The sequence below is a fragment of the Pseudophryne corroboree genome, chromosome 2 (assembly GCF_028390025.1).
Source record: "Pseudophryne corroboree isolate aPseCor3 chromosome 2, aPseCor3.hap2, whole genome shotgun sequence".
Classification (NCBI taxonomy): Eukaryota; Metazoa; Chordata; class Amphibia; order Anura; family Myobatrachidae; genus Pseudophryne; species Pseudophryne corroboree.
Genome location: NC_086445.1, coordinates 991,520,946 through 991,543,447, shown reverse-complemented (window position 1 = coordinate 991,543,447; position 22,502 = coordinate 991,520,946). Strand labels below are relative to the sequence as shown.

At 45.8% G+C, this 22,502-nt stretch overlaps 1 protein-coding gene and 1 non-coding gene across 3 annotated transcripts in view; both read right to left on the bottom strand.

Moving 5' to 3' along the window:
* CCT8 (chaperonin containing TCP1 subunit 8) overlaps positions 1-22,502 on the bottom strand; it is an 86,149-nt gene that overhangs the window by 7,852 nt on the left and 55,795 nt on the right. For both annotated transcript variants that reach the window (XM_063956435.1, XM_063956436.1), the window contains exons 4-10: positions 15,569-15,718; positions 14,852-15,032; positions 14,692-14,753; positions 14,260-14,397; positions 13,391-13,569; positions 13,238-13,304; positions 12,269-12,356 (exon numbers count right to left, since the gene is read on the bottom strand). In XM_063956435.1, the coding sequence (XP_063812505.1) occupies positions 12,269-12,356; positions 13,238-13,304; positions 13,391-13,569; positions 14,260-14,397; positions 14,692-14,753; positions 14,852-15,032; positions 15,569-15,718 (865 nt within the window). The remainder of the gene's footprint in view (positions 1-12,268; positions 12,357-13,237; positions 13,305-13,390; positions 13,570-14,259; positions 14,398-14,691; positions 14,754-14,851; positions 15,033-15,568; positions 15,719-22,502) is intronic.
* Positions 413-527, bottom strand: LOC135054143 (U5 spliceosomal RNA). The gene has a single exon (XR_010243387.1). It is a non-coding gene; the product is annotated as a U5 spliceosomal RNA (small nuclear RNA).

Genomic DNA, 22,502 nt, shown 5'->3' with positions numbered 1-22,502 from the left:
GAGTATGACTGTGACGAACTGTCTTCTGATCCGTTTTGGCAACGAAGAGAGAAGCGGAAAATGGTGGAGCCCGATACACGATGCTGAATGACCCCATGAATGTGATGTACACATACTGAGCTTTTGTAATTGTGGCGAGATGCCATCATGTATACTTGAGGGTAACTCCCTTCTGTGGACTCACATATGAAACACTTCTGGATTTAATGTCCAGTTCCAAGATCCAAACCCTGACGGGTGAGATCGTCTGTCTAACAGATGTCCACTCACGGATGGATCTCTTGACATTTTCACATAATGGCGTTCTGAGCCATTGAAGATTTGAGTTACCTGCCGCATTGCCATGCGGCTTCTTGGTTCTCACTGGTTGTTGAGTATGCAACTGCCGTTGCTTTGGTTGACTGCTTAAGGGCAGCGTGAGCCAGGCATGAAAAACAAAATTACATGAAACTCACGGTTGTTCCTCTCCACAGAAATCTTTAGCAAAAAGCGAAAGATTTATTCGTTCTGAAGAGAAACCAGAGTCTATCCGTGGTCAGACTGAAAGCGAATCCTTTATCGCATTGTAAAATGCACAGAGTTCTAGGACATGTATTGACAGCAATCTGTCGTGTTTTAGAACCTTTGCGCTGATTGTAACTACAAATCCTGACTCTCTGCGACTGTCGTCCAGAGTATATGCACCCTTGTCCCTCTGTGGGAAACGCGAGTGAAGGGTGGGGACCTAAATTGAAAACACATCTTTATTCTTAATAGGTGAATACACCAATGTACCGCTAGTGTGCGTGTTTTGCACTAATTACTAGATGTACTTTCTTGCTGGTGTAGTAGGTAAAAGTCTTTGATTTACCGTATTTATAATCTTACCTAGGAATTGACATCCTTTAGACAAAATTAGATGCGATTGTTTGCGAACTTGATCTGCTATCGCAGTATACCTTAGTAGCGCAAGTTAGAGGAACTTTGTTAATACATAGTTCTTATGTGAGATGAGCTATCATCCCAACATCACATTGGTAAATACCGGAAGCGATAAGCAACGGTAGACATGAAGATCAAATGCAATTATGCAATTTTGTGGCTCCAATAAGCAAATACTAACTGCAGAAAAGCCATTTTCTAACTGTAGTAAATGACTTGCTTATTGATATAGCAACGGAGCTGTTTGGTTTTGCTCAAACAGAGGGGAATAAGTAACTCTGACACTGTTGGCGTACTATTGCCTGGTTTATAAGCCAGCAAAGACTAAATGATCACCTGCCAAACCCTTCGACAGAAGCAGTTTTGTACTTTAAGCTGTAAATAGCTGAGACATATATGAGTTGAAGTCATGAAACCTCGCAAATGTAACATGTAAAGACCCGCTTCCACAATTGTAAAAGAGGTCATCAAACCACTGGTTTGCTGACTGTAACGTCCTGTCGTTACAAGTCTAATGGCTGACTATCATAAAGGGATAAAACGCCGTTACAAGTATACTGTATGCGCTAATGGCTGAATATCATGAAGGGATAAAATGCCGTTACAAGCATATCAAATTTAGGAGCAAACAAGCTCTGGCCTTGTCGCGCTTTACTAGCGACAATGAAAATAACCAGCGTTAGCAGAAGCTTTACAGATATACTCTGCAGCTTCTTTTAACAGTGATCGGCATGGTTTCATACATAGCTTCTAGTGACCCAAATGTATCTTGGGTTTTTATAATGTTTGACAGAAACGCATATACCAATGGCGGATCGCATTCTTTTGGAAACGATTATGTATGATTGTCCAAAACCCCGCACTATCTGAGTGCTGGAGTAATGTACCGTTCTTACTCGTAGTTATTGGTGTGAGATTTGACCTATAATCGTGCATTAAATTATAAGACCAGTGAAATAAACCCTCTGGTACCCAAAGGGAAATTGGCCCTTTGGAAAAACTGTCTTTTGTTAGAGCTGGCGGAGTAACTCCGAGACTCCGATTACCGCTCTTTTAATTTGAATTGCCACTGTAATATTTTTAAAAGTATTTTTAGTCTGCACTAGAGCCTTATTCGCTATGTAGACAGACAACATAATTGGCAACAGACAGACACTTGCACGATTATATGGCACATATATATATATATATATATATATATATATATATATATATATATATATATATATATGTTATTGCTGAACAGCATATTTATATGAAACTCATGGTTGTTTCTCTGTACGGAAATCTTTAGGAAGCTAAAGTGATCTTTATGTGAAAAGCAGTTCACATGGGCATATGAAACCCGAACCAAATTCCTATTAACACCCCTGCGCCTTCCGGTGGCTTAAAGATGTAGGGCAGGAATGTTCTAGAATTATCCTGACCTAAAAATTTCCACTAACACCCCTGCGCCTCCTTGTGGAGCAGAGGTGTATGGCCGGAATGTATAACTGGAAAAACAACAATGATTGAAATGGGCGTCATGCCATGCTTTTACAGAAAATCACAGTACAGGTTACCTGCTGCAGTTTTAATATAGGCTTAATAGCCTATTATACAGATTATACAGTGATAATACAGGTGTATGTAAAATACATGCATTTAGTTAGCCTCTATTAATATGAACACTGCCTGCAGTGTTATTTTCTTGCAGTCTTAACAGAAAAGAACAGAAAACATGGTTAAACCTGCAATAGGCTATGCCACTGATAGGCCATTGCTAGGCCAAGCCTCATATATATATTATATATATAAAATGTACTTAACCATATAATCACAGTTGATACTGATATTATACACAGTTGTGCTAGCAAACAGCTTCATTATATATTATATATATATAAATTGTGCTGAAACATATAATTTCCTGATATTATAGTCCCATGACTTTAAAATTGCTGCACTGCTTGTGATAGTTTGCGCAGCCTATCTTTAACCCATGCAGCCTTCTGCTGCTGCTATGGGCATTACTCCCCCTCCCCCCCCCCCCCTGCCTCTGTTACCTGCAGCGTACTGGGTTCGGGTGCAGGGAGAGTAGGAGAGCGATAGCAGGAGAGCGCTGTATATAGCGCCGGGGAGCCGTCCGGAAGAGCGGGCGGCGTAGAACACAGTCTCCCTGTGTGCGGCATCAGCAGCGTGCAGTGTCTCATTGAAAGAGCGGCCGGCGTCCGTGAGTGACGTGCGGCCGCTCTTTAGCACACAGGACAGTCTCGGCGGCGCCTTGCAGGGAGAGCAGGAGAGCTGTAGTGGTGCCGGGCCATCAGCGCAGTGAAAGCGGCCGGCGTCTGAGTGACGTGCGGCCGCCCTGCGCGTATCATGAATCCTCGTTAAGCGGGACCTCGTCACTCAGCGGCGGCTACAGCACACAGCAGGGCTACAGTATTACACACAGCAGGGCGGCAGCGTGAGCTGACCGCCCTGACATTCCATACCTTGTGCCGTTTTCATGCTTTTTCATGCTGGCTGTTTCAGCCTCCAGCTTCTCATCTGTGATGGGGCTTCTGCTGTAAGCTCCTTGCAGATGTAGATTCTTCCAGCTCTTTGTCTCATCCTGGCTGTGACGGAGCTTCTTTCTGTAAGCTCCGTTCAGTTTGCAGGAGACAGTGGCTGCCTGTGGCTGTGAGGGTGCTCTTTGTGAGGACCGACACGCCATGCGCTTGCTTATAGCGCCTATGGCTGTGAGGGTGCTCTTTGTGAGGACCGACACGCCATCCGCTGCCTTGCAGCGGCACCATCCCGGACCCATGTTTTTCCTAAACTGGGACGGGAAGTGTAAAAATTAAAAATAAAAATCTTCTGAAATGTGGCCTTGCCACAAGCCGATGTTCATCTGTGAGCACCGAAAAAACACTGGCAAAGTACACTGAGGTACTTGGGGATATGGAGGGGGGGGGAGGGTCCTAAATTTGAATATTCAGTGCCTTTGTTCGGCTACGCCCGTCCATATCCCAAGAGTACTCCAGTGACCCCTAGTGGATGATAAAGAAATTTCAAATCCACAGATTTGAGTGGTTCAAACCAATATGATTTGAGGAATCCCAACACTACGTTGAGATCCCACGGTGCCACTGGAGGCACACAAGGGCTGTATATGCAATACTCCCTTGACAAACGTCTGGACTTCAGGAACTGAAGCCAATTCTTTCTGGAAGAAAATCTATAGGGCCGAAACTTGAACCTTAATGGACCCCAATTTGAGGCTCATAGACACTCCTGTTTGCAGGAAGTGCAGAAATCGACCTAGTTGAAATTTTTTTTTTTTTTTTTTTTTGTGGGGCCTTCCTGGCCTCACCCACGCAACATATTTTTACCACATGTGGTGATAACGTTGTGCGGTCACCTCCTTCCTGGCTTTGACCAGGGTAGGTATGACCTCTTCCGGAATGCCTTTTCCCTTAGGATCCGGCGTTCAAACCGCCATGCCGTCAAACGCAGTCGCGGTAAGTCTTGGAACAGACAAGGTCCCTGCTGGAGCAGGTCCTTTCTTAAAGGCCGATGCCACGGTTCCTCTTGGAACAGACATGGTACTTGCTGAAAGCAAATCCCTTCTTAGCTCCCGAGGCCATTAGTCCTCTGTGAGCATCTCTTGAAGTTCCGGTTACCAAGTCCCTCTTGGCCAATCCGGAGCCACGAGTATGGTTCTTACTCCTCTATGTCTTATAATTCTCAATACCTTGGTTATGAGAAGCAGAGGAGGGAACACATACACCGATTGTTACACCCACGGTGTTACCAGGACGTCCACAGCTATCGCCTGAAGGTCTCGTGACCTGGCGCAATACCTGTCCCATTTTTTGTTCGGGCGGGACGCCATCATGTCCACCTTTGGTCTTTCCCAACGGTTCACAATCATGCGGAAAACTTCCCGATGAAGTTCCCACTCTCCCGGGTGGAGGTCGTGCCTGCTGAGGAAGTCTGCTTCCCAGTCGTCCACTCCCGGAATGAACACTGCTGACAGTGCTATCACATGATTTTCCGCCTAGCGAAAAATCCTTGCAGTTTTGCCACTGCCCTCCTGCTTCTTGTGCCGCCCTTTCTGTTTACGTGGGCGACTGCCGTGATGTTATCCCACTGGATCAATACCGGCTGACCTTGAAGCAGGTCTTGCTAAGCTTAGAGCATTATAAATTTGCTCTTAGCTCCAGTATATTTAAGTGGAGAGAATTCTCCAGACTTGATCACACTCCTTGTGTGACTGCTCCCCAGCCTCTCAGGCTGGCCTCCGTGGTCACGAGCATCCAATCCTGAATGCCGAATCTGCGGCCCTCTAGAAGATGAGCACTCTGTAATCACCACAGGAGAGACACCCTTGTCCTTGGATATAGGGTTATCCGCTGATGCATCTGAAGATGCGATCCGGACCATTTGTCCAGCAGATCCCACTGAAGAGTTCTTGCGTGAAATCTGCCGAATGGAAGCGCTTCGTAATAAGCCACCATTTTTTTTTTTTTCCAGGACTCGTGCAATGATGCACTGACACTTTTCCTGGTTTTAGGAGGATCCCGATTAGCTCGGATAACTTACACAACAAAGTATCTCGGCGCTATTTGCTAGGTAGATAAGTACACATAAATTAGATTCTAAAGAACACACATTGATCAATAGCAGCTGTAAAAAAGGGAGAGTACTCCACCCAACACTTAAAAACTAAAACATACACAAATCACAGCGCTTTTTAAAAAATTATGTGTCTTTTATTAATACACTAAAATTTAACAACAATTATTATCAAAAGACCCGTCCTGTATGTCGGCTGATCCTGCCAGGCATTAAACACAATTATAGATGCATCTCCACATATGTATGGTTAGTAAATCAATCTTCCACAATCAGCTGATTAGTCAGTCTCTTTAGCTTGTGTTAGTCAGAAGTACTTATCCAAGCGATAATTATTGTCACTGGTGTTAGTTAGTTGTAATGATCATTAATGTTATGTTATGTTAGTGGTTAGTACAGCATGCTGTTTTGTAGCTTAAACGCAATGGCAGTGATCCACAAAGAGAAGTTAATAGTAAACCTGTTTCAAATTCTGATCCCATACATTGGTTTCTCCCGGCTCCTGGTGCTTTTTTATCCCATCAATGGTGCCATATCTGGAGTGTCCGAATGTTTGGAGAATGCCTGCAGGTTTTCTTACAAAGTTCCGACCGGTACCGGAGGGGTAATATAGGTCTCTTACGCGTTTCTCCGCCTCTGTTGCGTTCAGCGGCTTCCTCAGAGCAGTATATCTCTATGTCTCCGTATCCGTGTTTAAATAGCGGCTATTCTCCCGCCTGTCGCTGCACGTAGCGTCTCCATCTCAAGCCTCGTTTTCGAGTGGAGCGCATACGTAGGTGTACTGTCACGCTCACGTGACCTATTTTGATCACGTGTCTGCTTCTCACGTCTCGATTTCGAGTTACGAAGCTCCTCAGCCATTTAGCGGACTTAGCTATAAGTGTGCGTTCCACACATATTCCGGAAATTTCATTAGAGTCTGTTTTGTCTTATGCTCATACTATCATATATACGTATAGTCGCATCAACTTAGGAATTATTATTTCTTCAATGGAAGATTCATCATAGTAATTATTACTGACCATACGGAGACAATTAGATATAAATATAAATAAAAACTTATATAAAAAAATATATATACACATCTAACACAATAGTGTACTTAGACAATTATAAATAGAAATAAAAAGACCAGTGTTGTCTGGTTATTCATTTGTATATAGTCGCCACTCAGATATCTCCTACCAAAGGGAGATAGATCATATTTATTATTTAATTAATTAATTCTTACGATTTTATTATTTTATTATTAATTTTATTTTCCTTGGATACAGCTTTTAGGTCTATCATAAACTCGTATTTTAATTAATTTTATTCCTCACAATCATTATTTTTTCAATATTATTTATTTATTCTTTACATGGGGAATTTTTTCTATATCCACACCATGTATCTCATGTTCTATATCCGCACTTCAGGATTCACGCATAACCCTTTCTGTATAACTATACACAGAGAGCTATATATAATCACTCATCACGGGGAGTTGGAGGACAAGATACAAGAAAGAACATACGTGAAAGAACAAAGGAAAGAGTAATTATTTTTGATATTATTTGATTGTTATATATTATTATTAATAAAAGGACGGAGGTACAAAGAAACAAAGAGAGAGATAGAGAGGGGAAGAAGGGAACAAGAGTCCAGCGCCAGCATATGGCTGCTCATTTACTCTTATCAGAATTCATAGACAAAACCAAAAATAGATGTGCATATACATATATGGTCAAAATAAAATATATATACACACCTAGGCGTATATATAGAAGTACCAAATACCAATGTGCAATACATAATGTCATATTTATACAGTAATAGATGTTACATCTAGGGTCATTTATCACATCCTACCAACATAAAGGTATGTACTGTTCTATTATCAATATTCCCAAGCAGAGGTAGTCTTTTTAAACTGGAATATAGGATCTATATATTGTTCAACTCCACTGTGTCGTTTAGACCACATGGTGTTAGAGTTCCCAAAACATAGATCCAATACGCCTCTCTTTTGCACAATAAATTAAATTTGTCCCCTCCACGTCTTGTTGGTCCTATTTGTTCTATTGCTTTAACTGATACGTTGTTCATACTTTGCTTTTGACAGCGTGATATATGGAGTGAAAGGGGATGTGCACTATGTCCCTTTAGAATATTTCTCCTATGTTCGGAGAATCTTACATGGAGAGCTCGGGTCGTACGCCCCACATATTGCTTTCCACATCCACATGTGATTAGATAGATCACATATGTGGAATTGCAATTGAGGAATTTCCCTATCTGATATGTCTCCTTCGTGGTGAATGAACTGAATTCCGTACTTTTTTTGAGGGAGGCCACGCACGTGGTACATGCGTTCCTACCACATTTATGGAAGCCGACTGGTTTAGACGGCAACCATGTCACCATCACAGGAAGGGATTTTTCAGAGCTTGTAAAATGGCTACGTACTAACTTGGATTTCAGATTCTCTGATCTTCTAAAAGTAACCTGTCCAAGTGATGCTACCTGGTCTTTTAATATCTCATCCATGGACAGCAAAGCAGTATTTTTCTTGATGATCTTTTTTATTTCTTTTGCGTGGCTATTATATTGGGTGGTAAATGTTATTGATCCATTTCTACCTTCTTTTTGAATTCTATCCATTTTCTCTACTTTATCTACATCTACAAGCATATAAACTATATACAAATGAATAACCAGACAACACTGGTCTTTTTATTTCTATTTATAATTGTCTAAGTACACTATTGTGTTAGATGTGTATATATATTTTTTTATATAAGTTTTTATTTATATTTATATCTAATTGTCTCCGTATGGTCAGTAATAATTACTATGATGAATCTTCCATTGAAGAAATAATAATTCCTAAGTTGATGCGACTATACGTATATATGATAGTATGAGCATAAGACAAAACAGACTCTAATGAAATTTCCGGAATATGTGTGGAACGCACACTTATAGCCAAGTCCGCTAAATGGCTGAGGAGCTTCGTAACTCGAAATCGAGACGTGAGAAGCAGACACGTGATCAAAATAGGTCACGTGAGCGTGACAGTACACCTACGTATGCGCTCCACTCGAAAACGAGGCTTGAGATGGAGACGCTACGTGCAGCGACAGGCGGGAGAATAGCCGCTATTTAAACACGGATACGGAGACAGAGATATACTGCTCTGAGGAAGCCGCTGAACGCAACAGAGGCGGAGAAACGCGTAAGAGACCTATATTACCCCTCCGGTACCGGTCGGAACTTTGTAAGAAAACCTGCAAGCATTCTCCAAACATTCGGACACTCCAGATATGGCACCATTGATGGGATAAAAAAGCACCAGGAGCCGGGAGAAACCAATGTATGGGATCAGAATTTGAAACAGGTTTACTATTAACTTCTCTTTGTGGATCACTGCCATTGCTTTTAAGCTACAAAACAGCATGCTGTACTAACCACTAACATAACATCATTAATGATCATTACAACTAACTAACACCAGTGACAATAATTATCGCTTGGATAAGTACTTCTGACTAACACAAGCTAAAGAGACTGACTAATCAGCTGATTGTGGAAGATTGATTTACTAACCATACATATGTGGAGATGCATCTATAATTGTGTTTAATGCCTGGCAGGATCAGCCGACATACAGGACGGGTCTTTTGATAATAATTGTTGTTAAATTTTAGTGTATTAATAAAAGACACATCATTTTTTAATAAGCGCTGTGATTTGTGTATGTTTTAGCTCGGATAACTCCCTGGCTTTCTCCTCTGGGAGAAACACCTTTTCCTGGACTGTGTCCAGAATCATCCCTAGGACCAGCAGACGTGTCGTCGGAACAACTGCGGTTTTGGAATATTTAGAATCCACCCGTGCGGTCGTAGAACTACTTGAGATAGTGCTACTCCGACCTCCAACTGTTCTCTGGACCTTGTTCTTATCAGGAGGTCGTCCATTTTCTTTGAAGACGAATCCTCCTTTCGGTCATTACCTTGGTAAGGACCCGGGGTGCCTTGGACAATCCAACGGCATCGTCTTGAAACTGATAGTGACAGTTCTGTACCACGAACCTGAGGTACCCTTGGTGAGAAAAGGCAAATTTTGGGACATGGAGGTAAGCATCCCTGATGTCCCGGGACACCATATAGTCCCCTTGTTCTTTGCTATCACTGCTCTGAGTGACTCCATCTGGATTTGAACCCTTGTAAGTGTTCAAATTTTTCAGATTTAGAATAGGTCTCACCTAGCCTTCAGTACCACCATATAGTGTGGAGTAATACCCCTTTCCTTGTTGTCGGAGGGGTAATTTTATTATCACCTGCTGGGAATACAGCTTGTGAATTGTTTTCAATACTGCCTCCCTGTCGGAGGGAGACATTGGTACAGCAGACTACAGGAACCTGCGAGGGGGGAAACCTCTCGACATTCCAATCTGTACCCCTTGGATACTACTTGTAGGATCCAGGGGTCCTGTACGGTCCCAGCGTCATGCTGAGAACTTGGTAGAAGCGGTGGAGGGCTTCTGTTCCTGGGAATGGGCTGCCTGCTGCAGTCTTCTTCCCTTTCCTCTATCCCTGGGCAGATATGACTCTTATAGGGACGAAAGGACTGAGGCTGAAAAGACGGTGTCTTTTTCTGCAGAGATGTGACTTAGGGTAAAAAACTGTGGATTTTCCAGCAGTTGCCCTGGCCACCAGGTCCCATGGACCGACCCCAAATAACTCCTCCCCTTTATACGGCAATACATCTTTGTGCCGTTTGGAATCTGCATCACCTGACCACTGTCGTGTCCATAAACATCTTCTTGCAGATATGGACATCGCATTTACTCTTGATGCCAGAGTGCAAATATCCCTCTGCGCATCTCGCATATATAGAAATGCATCCTTTAAATGCTCTATAGTCAATAAAATACTGTCCCTGTCAAAGGTATCAATATTTTTAGTCAGGGAATCCGACCAAGCCAACTCAGCTCTGCACATCCAGGCTGAGGCGATCGCTGGTCGCAGTATAACATCAGCATGTGTGTGTATACTTTTTAGGATATTTTTCAGCCTCCTATCAGCTGGCTCCTTAAGTACGGCCCTATCCGTAGATGGTACCGCTACTTGTTCTGATAAGCGTGTGAGCGCCTTATCCACCCTGAGGGGTGTTTCCCACCGCGCCTTAACTTCTGGCGGGAAAGGGTATACCGCCAATAATTTTCTATCGGGGGAAACCCACGCATCATCACACACTTCATTTAATTTATCTGATTCAGGAAAAACTACAGGTAGTTTTTTCACCTCACACATAATACCCTTTTTTGTGGTACTTGGAGTATCAGAAATATTTAACACCTCCTTCATTGCCCTTAACGTGTGGCCCTAAAAGAAAATACGTTTGTTTCTTCACCGTCGACACTGAAATCAGTGTCCGTGTCTGGGTCTGTGTCGACCGACTGAGGTAAATGGGCATTTTACAGCCCCTGACGGTGTTTGAGACGCCTGGACAGATACTAATTTGTTCGCCGGCCCTCATGTCGTCAACCGGCTTGCAGCGTGTTGACATTGTCACGTAATTTCCATAAATAAGCCATCCATTCCGGTGTCGACTCCCTAGAGAGTGACATCACCATTACAGGCAATTTGCTCCGCCTCCTCACCAATATTTTCCTCATACATGTCGACACACACGTACCGACATACAGCACACACATAGGGAATGCTCTGATAGAGGACAGGACCCACTAGCCCTTTGGGGAGACAGAGGGAGAGTTTGCCAGCACACACCAAAACGCTATAATTATCCAGGGACAACCTTTATATAAGTGTTCCTCCCTTACAGCATTTTAATATATATACATATCGCCAAATCAGTGCCCCCCCTCTCTGTTTTAACCCTGTTTCTGTAGTGCAGTGCAGGGGAGAGCATGGGAGCCTTCCCACCAGCCTTTCTGTGAGGGAAAATGGCGCTGTGTGCTGAGGAGAATAGGCCCCGCCCCCTTTTCGGCGGGCTTCTTCTCCGGAGTTTTAGATATCTGGCAGGGGTTAAATACATCCATATAGCCTCAAGGGCTATATGTGATGTATTTTTCGCCATACAGGTATTATACATTGCTGCCCAGGGCGCCCCCCTCCAGCGCCCTGCACCCTCCGTGACCGCTGTGTGAAGTGTGCTGACAATGGCGCACAGCTGCAGTGCTGTGCGCTACCTGATGAAGACTGAGAGTCTTCTGCCGCCTGGTTCCGGACCTCTTCATCTTCAGCGTCTGCAAGGGGGGTCGGCGGCGCGGCTCCGGGACGAACCCCAGGGCGAGCCCTGTGTTCCGACTCCCTCTGGAGCTATGTCCAGTAGCCTAAGAATCCAATCCATCCTGCACGCAGGTGAGTTGAAAATCTCTCCCCTAAGTCCCTCGATGCAGTGAGCCTGTTGCCAGCAGGACTCACTGAAAATAAAGAACCTAAAAACTTTTTCTAAGTAACTCTTTAAGAGAGCCACCTAGATTGCACCCTTCTCGGCCGGGCACAAAAACCTAACTGAGGCTTGGAGGAGGGTCATAGGGGGAGGAGCCAGTACACACCATGTGATCCTAAAAGCTTGCTTTTGTGCCCTGTCTCCTGCGGAGCCGCTATTCCCCTTGGTCCTGACGGAGTCCCCAGCATCCACTAGGACGTTAGAGAAATATAGGTGATAAGATAAGCCTTCATCCTACTGCGGACAATAAAAGCAGATGCAAGAACCATCCATTTCATAGGGTACTTACCATGTTTAAATACAATAACTTGTGTGTCCCCAACTTCTGACAAGTACACACTGTCACAATGCCCAATTTCCTCTGGTGTAGGAGCAGTCTATAGAATGGGAGAGATTATTGTACATTCCAGTCACTGCAAGTTCCCATGCATTCTGCAGAACACACTTGTCACCCCCCTTACTGGTAAGTGTAAAATGTGTTATACTTCAGGTGATTGCTGAAATAAACTCAACAATGAGCAAGAACCATCCATCTGTGTGTGGTGAACACCACACTAGTGACTAGTATAACAAACAACTGTATATAAGTGTAAATGTACATGGCACTAGCACCCATGGTATGCTCCCCCCAGCCAGCTCTCACAATATAGGAGATGGTTCTTTGCAGGAAGCAAATGATTGTGCACACTGTTCCCAAATGCTTGCTGGGTCACAAGTACACTCCTTGATGTGCCCACAAAGCATGTGCTTAACTGTATTATCCGTGGCTCTGGCTGTGCCAATACACAACTGGCAGGATGATGCAATAACACCAGGGACAGTAATTGAGGGGCAATTTTAACAGAGCCCACCACAGGAATCCCCACGGCACATCCTGAACCACAGGAATCTCCACAGCACAACCTGAGCCGAAGGACTTACAAATCGCTGCTTATCTGCCCGGACATACAACACCTACTATTCGCACGTATGCTGTACTCATCACCCCAGATATTTGGTCCACTGCTTAGTATGTTAAGATAAGAGGGCGGAGGTGGGGTGGCTTGCAAGGAAGAGTAGGTTCATTTATATTACCCCCTGCCTCCTTATTGTGGGGCTATAGCCCATGACCTCTGTGGGAGACCACCAGTGGAAAGGTTTTACAATGACATACTTAAGCTCTTCTAAGGCTATGAAGTTTGTTAACAAAGTTATGTCGAGTCATTAACACTGGAGTTTAAAGCTTGCTGTAAAATATTCCGTATATACGGCTACTTACCAGTCTCGGCAAGGCTGTTGCAGAAACCGTTTTACACAGTCGCCTCAAATCCCATTTAGAATTTAGCCTACAACAACAGAGAAACAAGCTCACTAAACAGCAAGCAGCGCTGGGAAGAGACAGAACTACAACCTGTACGGCGCCATGTCTTACCTGATCAACATAAGGTTGTATTTGTTGGCGTAGTGCAATGCCATGTCTGCAACCTTGCCACCTGTGACGATAATGTTGGCTCCGGCATCAGCTATAGACTTCACCTGCTCCTCCATCATGTTCTCTTCCCCTTTGCTGAAGTTCATCAGTTCTTGTGCATTATTTATTAGCACAGTACCCTGTTCATTAGAAACACATAGGAATATAGTACATTGTTCTATGCAATGGTGATCTACCATCGGAACGAGATTAAAGGTTGCTCAGATGCGTGGGCATCTCCACAACAGATTACTTTCTAATTAACATAACCCGTTCTACTGATCAATAAGATAGCAAAAGGAAGATCTGGAAAATAGATCAGGGTTTAATAAATTGCGGTCAATATGGTGACTAAGATTTTAGGCCTGGTGACTAGATTATAAGGACTACGGAGTCTCGAGAGGATGTGCAGTTCCTAAACAGTCACAGGTCCTTAATAACCATCCTGTGTTCCTTTTTGGTGAATAGCATGTTGCCTTATGTGAGGGAGCTGGAGGCGTGACAACAGAAACCTCAAACTACAAGTGACAGCGAGCAACTGGCAACGGAGCAGATACTGCTTCATAATACAGGGCTGCACTCTGCAGTGGTGTCTGCCCACATTGTCTACGGTGCCGATCACTAATAAATGGCGAGGAAATCACATGACTGCAGCTTTGACTCGCCCAGAAGAGGGCGTATCAGCTGCAAAGTAAAGAGAGGGGTTTTGTTTGCAACAAAGTGAATGTTTCATAATGGGTGATGCACATTTCCACTAATTACTAAGAATCAGTTCTTCTATCAAGTGGATAAAGTGATATATTTCTCAGCAATGACCGTAAAAAACACACCTTGGTTTCTGTGATCATGCCATCGAAAGGACAGGAAAACACTGCAATTTTGGCATCTTTTACAGATGTGACGTCCCCTTCAGTTTCTTTCTTGAAGACCATACCATGCAAGACGGATGATGCACAGACGCCAGATCCCTAGGATGTGAGGAAAATTAGCGTCTGTTAACCTTATGACTGCACAAAAACACATTTTAGATGCCACTGTCTTATTATAAACAAGTGCTGACTAAATTTGCTAAGCCGTGCTTTATAAAGTCGATGCATTTTTGCCGCTGGATTCAAAGAACCAATTACATTAAACACAGAACACGCCTGGTTTCCATTTAATATGAATGCCACTGTAAACCCAGTCACCGAAATGGAAAAGCGCTGCTTACTACATTTCGACCTATGAGTCCTTAGAAAAGGAAGAATTTACGCAGGACTTACCAGAATTTTGCAAACCCTGATGTTATCTACATTGAAGTTCCCAGAATCAGGAAGGATGGAAACTATACAAAAAAAGGAAACAAAATTAGTTTGGACGACAGGATTAGCCCCTTATAAAGGTTTTTTTAAAATTCATTTATTTTTAAAAAACAGCTCCTACCACAGGCCTGAGCTATGAGCTTAGACAGAAATAGCTCATTGCCATATTGTTTGCTCATGATGGCGGTCTGCAGGAGGGAGGCAACTTCATCAACATCGTGCAGGTTCTTGGCGGAGTTGCAGACCAGGTCCGGGAGAATCTCCAGGGCTTTCTTACAGGCCTTTTCATAGCCCTCAATCACCTGCACACACAAGGATCTGAATACATCAACTCAACAAGGACACATTTCATTGGATTGGATAGAGCGATCTTAAATTAACGTGATGAAGCGCTAGATGAGGTTTAACCAACATTTCCACATTTAACACTTGTAAATTAGTTAACAATTTGCTACAATTTTAAATTCAATATTAAATAAAACCACCAGAAAACACCGTCAGTACAGTTAACCCAAAAGCGAAAAATACCACCACAAAACAGGTAATAACAAACAGATTTATTAAGTTACAGCTGATGACATTTTAATATGCAGATATAGAGGGCGCCCTCTGCAGGATATTTTGCTTTATAGTTAATATTACATTTTATAAATACTATATCATCAAGACAAGGTGGCTTTCTAACTACACTTTTTATGCACCTTACACAGCTTTTAAAACTTAGGGTTATTCACTTAGCCATACATTCCCTACTGAGACATGTAGTAAGGGTATTTGAAAAAGAATGTCAAATTGCTAAAATTGTAAAGGACCACGTAAGATGAAAGAAAGGACTAACCTCGGACACAGAGAGTCCCATTCTGAGCAGTTCCTCTGCCAGCTCAAGGAGGGCGCCAGCAAACACCAGCACGAAGTTTGTGCCATCGCCAACTTCCTGCTCCTGCATGTGAGATGCCATTACAATCATCTTTGCAGCTGGATGCTGGACCTATTATAAAAAAAAACACACAGCATGTATTAAAACCACTGCAAAAGGGAGATTTTTATTATACAAAAACAAAAAATAGCTATTCCTTATGACAGGGGTGGGGAACCTCCGGCCCGCGGGCCACATAAGGCCCGCAAAGCTGTTTGTTCCGACCCGCTGCTGTGTGTCAGTGAGACACGCCGCCCCCCAGTCCGGCGGTGGCGTGTCTCAGCTATCAGGGCAGGGAGGAGAGCGCAGCTACTATGTCCGGCGGCAGCGGCGGGTAGGATCTCAAACCAGCCGCCAGTTTGTGAGCCAATCAGAGCTTGCGGACCGGCAGCCGCTCAGGAGCCGCTGCTGCCGGTCCGCGAACTCAGATTGGCTCACAAACCGGCGGCTGGTTGTAGGTCATACAAGCCGCCCAACATAGCTGCGCTCTCCTCCCTGCCTGGTCCCTGACATGACACACGCCGCCGGACTGAGCACTAAAGGGCAGGAGAGGCGCACGCTGCACTCTCCTCCCGACACACAGCAGCAGCGGTGAGCAGCAGTGGGGTGGCGGGGCGGCATGTGTGGAGCATTTGCGTCTCTGAGATCAGAGGGATCATATACATGTTCTGTTGGCATAGTAACGAGTGGGCAGCTTGTTGGAGACTGAACACAGAATCTGTGCCTTACACAGAGTGATAAGTAAATTGGGTATATTGTGCGCATAATAAATATACCTGAAAGGAAGGCGTATATTCATCTATATGCAAGTGTTACAGCATCTCGAGATATGGCCACACACACACACACACACGAACAATGCCTGGGTGAGGACACCCTGTTACAGCCCACTTCCCCTTCATTGATTGTAAGTGTAGATGTGTATGATTCTGCATCGCCGGTACATGCGTACACTAGTACAAGCGCAGTGGGAAGAGAGGATTTTGGTACTTACCGATAAATCCATTTCTCTGAATCCACTGGAGTCCTATACAGTAGGGGCAGTGATCGCGCTGAGCCAAAAAAAAAGTGGGTCCCAGGGACCCTTCACTTTTAACAATTGGGGTCCTACCAGTTTTTTCTGGGTCCCATCGGAATGAAGGTTCTTATTAATCTTAATCTTGTTTGGACACTACAAAAGTGTTGCAAGGTGGGGGGATGGGGTGACAATGCTGCTGGGCTGTGTAGCATGCAGGACACCCTGCACCAGAGGTGTAACTAGACATTTTGGTGCCCTTAGGCAGAAAGTGAATTGGTGTTCCACCTCCTAGACCGCAAAGCATGGATAGTGCGCGCCGCAGGCGTGCTGCAAAATTTTAGGGCCATGGCTTCATAGGGAAGGGGCGTGACCACATAATAGTGTCAATTCACATTACACCACACAGTAGTGCCGCTTATACACATTGCACCGGGTAGAACCTCCTATGCACACTGCGCCAGGTAGAGCACGTTATCATACACATTGCGCCAGGTAGAGCACATTATCATACACATTGCGCCCGGTAGAGCACGTTATTATACACAATGCGCCCGATAGAGCACGTTATTATACACATTGCGCCAGGTAGAGCACTTATTATACACATTGCACCAGGTAGAGCACGTTATTATACACATTGCACCATGTAGAGCACGTTATTATACACAATGCGCCAGGTAGAGCACGTTATTATACACAATGCGCCAGGTAGAGCACGTTATTATACACAATGCGGCAGGTAGAGCACGATATTATACACAATGCGCCAGGTAGAGCACGTTATTATACACAATGCGCCAGGTAGAGCACGATATTATACACAATGCGCCCGATAGAGCACGTTATTATACACAATGCGCCAGGTAGAGCACGATATTATACACAATGCGCCCGATAGAGCACGTTATTATACACAATGCGCCAGGTAGAGCACGATATTATACACAATGCGCCCGATAGAGCACGATATTATACACAATGCGCCAGGTAGAGCACGATATTATACACAATGCGCCAGGTAGAGCACGATATTATACACAATGCGCCAGGTAGAGCACGCTATTATACACAATGTGCCAGGTAGAGCACGATATTATACACAATGCGCCAGGTAGAGCACGTTATTATACACAATGCGCCAGGTAGAGCACGTTATTATACACAATGCGCCAGGTAGAGCACGTTATTATACACAATGCGCCTGGTAGAGCACGTTATTATACACAATGCGCCCGGTAGAGCACGTTATTATACACAATGCGCCTGGTAGAGCACGTTATACACAATGCGCCCGGTAGAGCACGTTATACACATTGCGCCAGGTAGAACACTGAGGCACATTGCGCCAGGTAGAGCACAGAGGCACATTGCGCCAGGTAGAGCACAGAGGCACATTGCGCCAGGTAGAGCACTGAGGCACATTGCGCCAAGTAGAGCACTGAGGCACATTGCGCCAAGTAGAGCACTGAGGCACATTGCGCCAACCACTTATGACCTCCAGTCTCCCCCCCTCCAGTGTCACGTGACACCTTCAGCAAGACCATTCACCAACGACCACACGCAGCCTACTGCAGCCCGGGCACACATAAACCATAGCAAAGTAAAAAAAAATATTAACCATAAGCCGAGTAATATTCAGAGAACAAAACATTAGCAAAGTATTAAGAAAAAGAAAATCTGACGGCAACTACTATACAGATGCATCAAATATTACAGCTACCTTCCTCCTTGGGCTGCCAACAGGCCAGTACTGAGCAGCCTGCATAAGCAACCGGCCAAGGTTGCCAGTAATACCCCTTTTACACTCGCAAGAAAGTTCATTCCCGGGAATGTGTCCCGGTATATTTGCCAGGACACATTCCCGGGAATGACCCTTTCACATTAGCGGGCTGACCCGGCATATTGCCGGGTCAGTGACGTCACCGCTGAGTCTCCCAGAGGCGGTGCTTGGAGATAATCTTCTCCAAGCACCGCCTCCTCCTATGAAGAGAACGGGTGCCGGGTCGCCTTGACCCGGTATACCCGTTTACACTGCCAGCTTCCCGGGACGGTCCCGGGTTCAACCCTGGTCGAGACCTGGGATGAAATCCCGGGATGCTCGTCCCAGGAAATTGTCCCTGTACCCATTCACACCGAGAAAAATCCCGGGATGATGCGCGTTCATGTGCAATATCCTGGGATTTTTCTGCAAGTGTAAAAGGGGTATAATAGGGCATCAGTAGAACATGTATTTCCCAGACACTGTGGCAGTCCTGCTCCAACCCCAACTGCGCGCAGTAGCCCCCCCATAGTACATACAGGCACTCTACCACTACATTGGGTTCTGCCAATAACAAGTGTAAGGGCTGCAGGATGTGGAAGCTCCCCAGGAAAAACACCAGCTTGTGCGCCATCTGCTAGCACGCACCTGCTCCCATGTACTCAGGATCTCCCTGCGGCTACACAGGCGCTGTATGGGCGCAATTACTGCAATATGACTGCACTAGTGCACTACAGCCAGGAATAAGCTCACCCCCTGCCCTCCGTACCAACGCGCCCAGCGAACGTGAGCCATACCGGTCATTATTCTATCTCCCTGTTTACCCGGCTCCCGCCGCCCGAGGTCAGACCCTGACAGTCTGGGCGGCCTCACATTGCGCACACACAGAGTACGATGCGGAGCTTGCAGCCCCCCGACATCCATCATCTGCATCGGCTACTCTGGGTGAAGCGGGACGCCACAGCGCGGCTCACTGCTCTCCTACAGCGGGAGCTGCGCAGCCCGGGTGGCTCCTGTTTACACCGCCCTCTCAGGGAACTGGACGGCAAATGTCGGGTCTTGGCGGGGCGTTGAGCGGGTCCTGGGGGTGGGGGGGTGGGGGAGTAGGGGCAGATCCGGAGCGGTACTCACCGTCGCAGAGGAGGGTGCGGTGCCTGGTATGCGTGGACAGTCTCTTGGTGCTGGGCTGGCGGCGGAGCGTGCAGCGGGGTGAGGGTTTGAACTGGATGAGCGGGGCCAGTCTGTCAGCGCTGCAGCATAGATTCATATGCTGGCAGCGGAGCCCAGGTCAGCGGGCAGAGGGGAGCAGGATTCAAAGCAGGCAGACTGGCGGGAGACACTGCAGGCTGTGATTGGCTGGAGACTACAGGAGGTGATTGGCGGAGGAAACACCCAGTCTCCACCTGCGTTCCGCTGACTGGCTTACTCATGCACACACATATTCAGATGAGCGCGTCCTGTGGGACCCGCTCATCTTCTAAATGTGAGTCCCGGGCGGCCGTTTCTGGGTAAAATACGCGCCATAGCGCGTTTTTGCGATCACTGAGGGGTGTGAAGCCTTGAACCGGAGGTGTGGCACAATCTAAAATTAGCATTGTCTGCACAGCCGGCTCCTCCCCCTTCACATCCCTCCTCCCTCAGTTTGAAAAATTTGACTGAGAGAATAGGACATGACACTATAGCACATGGCGAGGAACCGAACTGTACAACATATCAAACAGCGGCCAAGAACTCTTAACCGAAAAAAAGGAACGCTGTTTATACGAACTGTTTTAAAACAAGAACTTGGAACACAGCAGGTTGACAGCACCGAGGCGGGCATTCCAGTGTCCCCTAGAGGATTCAGAGAAATGGATTTATCGGCAAGTACCAAAATCCTCTTTTTTCTTTCATCCACTAGGGGACACTGGAGTCCTATACAGTAGGGGACGTCCCAAAGTTTACCCCCAGGGTGGGAGTGCTGTCGGTGGCCTGCAAAACTAAACGGCCGAACTTAGATTCTCCGGACGCAAAAGTATCAAACTTGTAAAATTTCGCGAACGTGTGGGCTGAAGACCACGTCGCCGCTCTGCAAAGTTGAGTAGTGGAAGCACCCCTGGCAGCCGCCCACGAGGCACCCACTGAACAGGTAGTATGAGCACCCGTCTGAACCGGAACCTGTTTGCCACAGGAAACATAAGCTTGTCGAATGGTAAGTCTAATCCATCTAGCCAAAGACTGCTTAGATGCTGGCCAACCCTTCTTTGGCCAATCGTAAAAGGACAAACAAATGGTCCGACTTTCTGAAGGACGACGTAACCTGTACGTATACCCGTAAAGCTCGGACAACATCCAAGGACACGTCCTCATCTGTGAGACCCTGGAAAGATGGAACCACTATTGGCTGGTTTACATGAAACCCCGAAACCACCTTCGGAAGGAAGTCCGCCCTTGTACGGAGTTCCGCCCTATCCTCATGAAAAACTAAGAAAGGACTCTTACAGGATAAGGCTCCCAACTCAGAAACTCGCCTAGCCGAAGCCAAGGCAAGTAATAACGTGACCTTCCAAGAGAGATATTTCAGGTCTGTTCTTGTCAACGGCTCAAAAGTCGGTGACTTCAAATACTCTAACACCAAATTCAAGTCCCATGGTGCCGTGGGAGGACGAAAAAAGGGGGTTGAATCCTCAGAACCCCCTGTAAAAAGGTTTGAATCTCTGGCAAGGATGCTAACCGCTGTTGAAAAAGGATGGAGAGAGCCGCAATCTGAACCTTCAGAGAGCCCAGTCTAAGGCCTCCCTCTAGACCGGCCTGAAGGAAAAAGTAGAAGTCGAGATAAATGGAAGTTCGTTGAATTCCATCCCCGCTCCGGACACCAAGCCATGTACCGTCTCCAAATCCTGTAGTAGTGCCTGGCTGTGACCGGTTTTCTAGCGGCAACCATTGTAGGAATGGCCGTTCGTGGAATCCCTCCGTTTCTTAAGATCCGGGTTTCAATAGCCACGCCGTCAAACGCAGCCTGTTCAGGTCGCGGTGTAGGAACGGTCCCTGAGATAGCAGGTCCTCTCTCTGAGGTAACCTCCAAGGATCTTCCGCAAGTAACCCCCGCAGGTCGGAGTACCAACTCCTGCGGGGCCAATCTGGTGCGATTAGAATGGCCCACACTCGTTCCCGCTTTACCCTCTTCAGAACCCTGGGTATGAGTGGGAATGGTGGAAATATGTAAACCTTCCTGTAACACCAAGGAAGTGTTAATGCGTCCACTCGTTCTGCTGCTGGATCTCGCGTCCTTGACACATATCTGGGCAGCTGATGGTTTTGTCGAGACGCCATTAGGTCCACCTGAGGTAGACCCCATCTTCTCACAATCATGTTGAAAATCCGTGGGTGAAGGCACCACTCTCCCGGATGCATGTCCTGGCGACTGAGGTAATCTGCTTCCCAGTTCTCCACACCTGGAATGAACACTGCCGAGAGAATGATCTCTCTTCTTTTCGCCCACAACAAGATCTTTGTGGCTTCCTTTAACGCCATCCTGCTCTTTGTTCCTCCTTGACAGTTTATGTAAGCCGTCGTCGTGACATTGTCTGACTGAATCCTGATGTGTTGATTCACGACTAGGTCTTCTGCTAAGAGAAGTGCATTGTAAACTGCTCTTAGTTCGAGGATATTTATGGGTAGTTTGCTCTCCTGTAGGGTCCACCGTCCTTGAAACTGATGGTCGTTTAGGACGGCTCCCCAACCTCTGAGACTGGCATCCGTCGTCAGGATCCTCCAATCCCAAATGCCGCATTTTTTGCTGGCTGCAAGGTTCTTGTGTAACGACCACCATAACAGGGAGACCTGTACCTGTGGGTGAAGTCGGATTCTCCGATGGAGAAGCAGAGAGGTTCATTTGGAATGGTCGTGAATGAAGTCTGCCGTACTGGAGAGCTTTGAACGACGCCACCATCTTCACGAGAAGTTGCACACAGAGGTGCAGAGAAACGGTTTGCGTCCTCAGTATCTGAGCCACTAATCTCTGTAGGTCCTGGACCTTGTTCTCTGGTAGGAACACCCGTAATAGGACCGTGTCCAAGATGAGACCGAGGAATTGAATC